Genomic DNA, 6,000 nt, shown 5'->3' with positions numbered 1-6,000 from the left:
CAACACTACACACAAGCACCGTACACAACACAGACACTCACAACGAACGGAAAAACAACAGGCACTTCGCACAGCACGACAGCACACCAAACCACGAACGAAACACCGCTACATACGGCTGAACAGCTACGGCTTCTCTTGGTTACTGTGCTACATCTACGCTGAATTAATTCTCAGTCACAACTCAAAGTGCTAATCTATGACAAACGCGCTCACACACACACACACACTCTCACACACTAATGCTAAATACGGTACTATCAGGTGGGGGATGTGGCTTTATGGTTGACACACATAGTGGTTGGTACACCATGGTTCATTACACACACTGACTCGGCTGGTTGTCTGCGTCGGTGGGCGCGCTGGGTCTCTAAAAAAACACGAAGAGAAAACAACAACAACAAACAACAAGGAAAATCATATTAATACACCAAACGAACGGCACAGAGACATGGGGGAGGGGTGGGGAAGGTTGGCGGGATTGTCGTTCCCTCGAACTGTGCAAGCAAACACGGACCTCCTTTACAGGCTCATGATAAACGCCAGGTTTACCATGCAGTCTTCCATGCTCCAAACTGCATTCATTCTGATCCGGTCTGAGTCTACAGGTTATCTTTAAAGAGAGAGTTCACCCAAAAATGAAAGTTCTGTCATTATTTAATCCCCCTTGACTTGTTCTGTGCCAGTTTTTTGAGATGTATTAAAGAATGTTGGAAACCTGTAAACACTGACTCCCATAGTAGGTGTTGTGGTTCTAGCCGCTCCATTAATTAATCAAGCTCAGTCTTAAGGTTTTAAACACCAAATAGACTTTATTACATGATATTATAGCCAAATTGGTCACAAGCAGACCTTCCAAACCATCTGACGTGTTTCCAATCTCCACAGTCTTTATAGATGTGTTTTTACCTCCCACTTTCGTGTTTTCACATCTCGTTCAAATCTTGACTGAGAGTAGGCATGGGATGATAACCAGTTTCAAGGTTTACTGTAGTTTGGAAAAGTCTAGGTTTTAAACCCGCTAAATTTTCTGTTATACCTTTTTGTTTTGTTTTTTACGGCTATTTTATTTAAAGTGCAATAGTATCTCCATATTGGCAGCTACTGCTCAGCCTACGATTAAGGAAATATATGAAAGGCAAATTGCTGTTTCAAAATGTTTCTTAAAATAAACTATATTGTCAGCGCCAGTGGTGTTGGGGTTAGTGCGTCGACAGATACACTCTAGTGGTCACAGCGACCTGAGTTCGATTCCCGCCTCATTGTGCTATGCCGATCCTTCCCCTCTCTCTGCTCCCCTTGCATTCCTGTCAACAATCTCTACTGTCCTATTCCTAGGTGAAAAGCCCGAAAAAGATGAATAAATAAATAAAATAAAATGTATTGTGTTCGATGGAGGGAAAATGTTGTTTCTTACGCAGACATTAACAAAGAACATATTTTAGAGCAGTAATCACAAGGTTGTTGCTAGATGAGATACGGTTCCGGTCGGAAGTTAACGAGAATTATTATATTATGTATCAAATTATGCGTTCATTTTATTTTATTATAATCCACCCAACATATGCTCATTCTGAAAACATAGCCCTATATACATTTCTGGAGATCGCAAATTATGTAGCCAGAAGTACGTATGGCTGCATTTCATCTTTAAAACGAACACTACGGGGTGGTATGACGCTGTTCCTTTTCGCGCTTACCAGCTGACCGCTTAGGAACGGTTTCAGTAAGCGGATAAGACAAAAACTGAATTCAATAAAATAAAATAAACAAGTATAAAACAGGGTGAGAATGTGGTTAATCTGAAAACATGGTAAAAATCAGGCGAGGGCTTTTCTTTTTCTGGATTGCCTTTAAAAGGTTTTCGTTTGGGTTTAGGGAAGTGGGTCAATCGGTGCTTTTGAAAACAATATTGGTTGGGTCTAGAGAAGGAGGAGGGTGGGTCAGTCGATCAGTCAGTCGGTCATTCAGTCAGTCAACAGCAGCCTCTGGTGGATTTACGTGAGAACAGCAGGTGCCAATGGCACTCATGAGAGAAATTTGAGATCTGAAAAAGTGTACACAGCTGCCTTTGGTGGATTCGTGAAAACACGAAAAACGTAGCTCCTATGATGTATTTGGCGCTCTCCAGAAATGTACATAGCGGTACATTTTTAAAATGAGCCCGGATTTCATAACCCTCATTACACTACCCCTACCCTAACCATAAACCAAACCATAACAGTGAAAAAAAATACAGTACTTGTACAGAGTATTTTTATGTGATTTATCGAATTTCCAAATAAATTGACGTAAATTTTATTAACGACTACCCCCCAATCCCAAAATTAGGGCTTAATTTGTGCTGGAACAAGCTGGATCCAGATCAGGCACCTAATTTTACCGATCCCCCTCCTCACACGCACGCCCACTCTTCACTTTCTTCAACTCTCTTCGTTCGTGACTCCCCATCCGTCTTCGTGCACGACAATTTACAAATTAAGCACTGCCTAGAATCAACCCTCACAATAATGGAAAAATATAAATTATTGTTGTACAGTGTCACAAAAATGCTGCTCTATTAATAACCGCATATATAGCCGCTGTAGACTTTACCCAATCCTGCATGCATGTATGACAAATGTTTAGAGTTTGGTTAACACTTCTCCTGTTATCTTGGCCCTGTTCATTGCAATACATGTCTTCATACCAGAGTTGTCTCTTCATAGATACATTGTCATGATGGTACGTTAATTTGATAACATGTCATTCACTCTCCTGAAAGCCTCTCACAGATACAGCTTAATATGCATTTTAAATAAACTGTAGAACTAGTGTTTTACATATGCAATCATTTCCTAGCAAACTCCTCATAGTGTTGACCTTACACATTCCTCTGCAGGCCATCTGTCCATCTTACACATACCACCAGTTTTCTCAAGACACATAATAGAAGATCCATAGTGACCTATATTTACTTGATTTGATGTGTTTACTGTGCAGTTTTGTGAATACAAATGTTAAAAACAAATACTATAGAGGTCAATAGTTACAAGTTTCCAAAATTCTTCAACATATCTTCTTTCGTGTTCCACAGAACAAAGAAACAAGTAAAAGCTGAGTAAATGATGACAGAATTTCAATTTTTGGTTAAACTCTCTCTTTACTCGATTACTTCATGCTGTGATTGGGTTTGTGCACAGTGGAAGATCGTGACATGCTTGTTAATGACATGCTACTGTTGTGCGAAACAGGGCATAGTCGCCACTAGTCCTGCCTCGGGTCTCCCGCTACAGTCCCCCAATTTTGGGAGGTCACACACGCTTTCTCTCTTTGACCTTTCTGACCTTTCAACATCCAAGTGTGATTGTTCATTTTTTGAACAGGATTGAGTTATGAGCTGCTTGCTTTTTTTTTAAAATAAGTAATACAGACTGTAAAGTCCAAAAATAGCTGCCGGAAAACAGCTCAGTGATAAAGACTGGGTGAAAGATCAAAGAGACATCACAATACAGGCACAGCCTATTGCCAAGCAACCGGGAGGAGATATGTATGCATGTTCTGTCAAAAAAAAAACAGAGTCTATTTACAGATTGGATACAAAATTTATTTCATGCAAGGTTTCATATTTACAGCTTTTCATTCGCATATGTATTTTTGCATAAAATTGCATGCATTTACCTCTCCCCAAGAAATCCCAAAAGTACACCGATTACCGTCAACTGCACGATACGTCTACTGTATATAGTATATTTTGGTGTGTGTGATTGCATGTGATTTGCTACACTGTGTTGAACATTTAAAATGTGATATACATATGATAAATCACATCTTGATTTATGAAAAATATGGGTTTATTTGAGAAAATAAAAGCTACTTTTTGTAATAGCTGGTTTTGTAAATTTCCGCTGTTTAAATTTGCCTGCTCTGGTCGAGTTAAAGTGCATTTATTTTCACTATTTGCATGATTCATTTGTCAAAAAGCCGGATGGTCAACTCCGTTGCTGCTGCTACGAATAGATACAGGGTGTTTAAAACACACCAGAGATCATAGTTTGGGGAAAGGCAAAAATGTCTGCAAAAATAATAAGAATAAAAACAACTGCTACATATATTGTATGTCATCGTAAATGATATCATACTCTGCATCAGATATATTTAAAGAAGCTTTGGATGGAAAAAACACATACGTTTTCTTACATATTTTCAATAAACTTACATTGTTTTCTCGGAAAGTTTCCCATGCAAGGCATGCAAATGCAAATGAGGTTCTTCAGTCAAGTTTCTATGTTGGTGACGTGTGCATCACTAGAATCAGGATGGTTTTACTTCAAACTAACCTTATCTTATATCATATATGAAATAGCCATTGTGTCATCTTTTTTTCCTTTAAAAAAGGTGTCCCTTAATGAAAACCACAGCTTAAAACACTCAGGGATTGGGAAAAAAAGAAAGAGCTGTGAAGGAGAGAGAAGGGGAAGAATGAAAGTGCAGAAATGAGAGGAAAGGAATGAGACAGCGGGGATAGTGAGAGTAGATGAGATCACTGTGTGAAGTTTATTTATAAATTAATTTTGGGAGGATCACGTGCTTATGATTGCTTGCGGCTGGTCTTGCATTATCCAATTTATGATTCACCAATCAGACGACTCCTAAGCCACTATAAATACCCTAAGTTCCATATCACAGCCATCTTCGTTTTGAAGAATCCCCCCTTCCACCTCTACTCCTCCTCCTTTTCTAGATGAGTGGCACGGTGGCACAGTGGTTAGCACTGTTGCCTTACAGCAAGCACGTCACTGGTTCTTGTCCTTACCAAGCCAGCCGACATTTCTGTGCAGAGTTTACATGCTTTCCCCGTGCTCACGTGGGTTTCCCCCGGGTTCCTTCCACCGTGCAAAAACATGCAACTTAAGTTAATTGACTGATCCAAATCGGCACCATAGACATGCTCCTAATAAGTAGTTATCTTTTAAGAGCAATCAGCAGGGGAGTTCTCGAGATTTGCCTGAGCTCAAACTCCCCTCTCGCCTTGGAAACGGGAGAGAGCCCCGGGCTCTAGGATCTTATGAGCTCAGGGCTTTCTCCAAGAACAGCCAAACAAGCTTTATAATCAATCATCAGCTAAGTGTGAACTCTGGAAGTATAGGAAGATGAGAGACCATGTGGAAAAGAGGAAGTAGTAGAGGGGTAAGAACAGGTAAGCATGGGTGATGAAGAAGAAGAAGTAAGGATTAGAGTAGGAAGAGAATAGAATAGATGAGAATGGAGAAGGAAAAGGGGACATTGGTGAAAGGAGAGTCAGGAAAACATAGATAGAGGTAGAGGTAAAACAGAAAAGAAAGAAAGCAGAAACAGGAGTGGAGCCAAGAGGAATGGGATGATGGGATAGGGAAGAGGTAGGGAAAACATCAAAAGTGATGAGGGACAGGAAATGGAATAGGAAGTAGAAATAGGGAGGAAGTTGGTGGACAAAATTGGAAGAGGAGAATAAGAGGAATGAGATGGGTTGAAAAAGAGAGCAGGAAGAGAAGAGGAGAGTTTCAAATGAAAGAGAGTTTAATGAGAGACGGATGGTACACAGTGTGAGCAGGCATCTCAGCGCAGCACTGCGGAGCGAGGGCCTCTGATTGGTTAGTTTTGTTGTCCATGCTACAGGATGGATGGGATGGGAGAGTGGACCTGCTGCATGAGACAGGGCGGGCTGCAGGGCAGGGCTGACACTGAGGCCACGCCTCCAGACATGCTGCTGTGGCTCCATGGCTTTTCATAACCTTCATTTGAAGAGAAAAAGGGCTTTCAGTAAAACCTCACAGAGCAGCCTTCAACTCCAGACAAAGACTCTCTGCCAAGGTTTGCTTATGAATAGATAAGGTTCAGAGAGTAGGTATGTGGACAGATGTGTAGTGTATGCGGCAGATTAGATTTGGTTAGTGCTGCCCTGTCATGTACTTGTTATGGTCATGGTTAGCCGGTTGACAGTGACTGATCGCCAAGTCAACTGCATCATCCTCCATGCGC

The 6,000-nt window shown here is 40.9% G+C and overlaps 3 protein-coding genes across 5 annotated transcripts in view; 2 read left to right on the top strand and 1 right to left on the bottom strand.

Annotated features, from left to right (window-relative positions):
- The window catches only part of kcnc1b (potassium voltage-gated channel, Shaw-related subfamily, member 1b), a 40,146-nt gene that overhangs the window by 657 nt on the left and 33,489 nt on the right, over window positions 1-6,000 (bottom strand). Inside the window, exons 4-5 of one of the 3 annotated variants that reach the window (XR_015525501.1) lie at window positions 4,199-5,753; window positions 1-370 (exon numbers count right to left, since the gene is read on the bottom strand). The exon at window positions 1-370 is cut by the window's left edge and continues 560 nt beyond it. Coding sequence is in view for 2 of the 3 variants with exons in the window: in NM_001195197.2 (NP_001182126.2) it covers window positions 5,632-5,753 (122 nt within the window). In the remaining variant the exon portion in view is untranslated. Of the gene's footprint in view, window positions 371-3,564; window positions 5,754-6,000 lie in introns of those variants that run through there. The other 2 variants (XM_087310277.1, NM_001195197.2) reach the window with 2 other exon arrangements.
- Window positions 1-6,000, top strand: part of sergef (secretion regulating guanine nucleotide exchange factor) — a 55,546-nt gene that overhangs the window by 41,077 nt on the left and 8,469 nt on the right. The window lies entirely within an intron of this gene.
- nox5 (NADPH oxidase, EF-hand calcium binding domain 5) overlaps window positions 1,603-6,000 on the top strand; it is a 175,010-nt gene continuing 170,612 nt past the window's right edge. Inside the window, exon 1 of the mRNA XM_087311787.1 lies at window positions 1,603-1,631. The gene's annotated coding sequence lies outside the window, so the exon portion shown is untranslated. The remainder of the gene's footprint in view (window positions 1,632-6,000) is intronic.

Source organism: Danio rerio, chromosome 25 (assembly GCF_052040795.2).
Source record: "Danio rerio strain M-AB ecotype USA chromosome 25, GRCz13ab, whole genome shotgun sequence".
NCBI lineage: Eukaryota > Metazoa > Chordata > Actinopteri > Cypriniformes > Danionidae > Danio > Danio rerio.
This window is presented reverse-complemented; position numbering and strand designations above follow the sequence as displayed.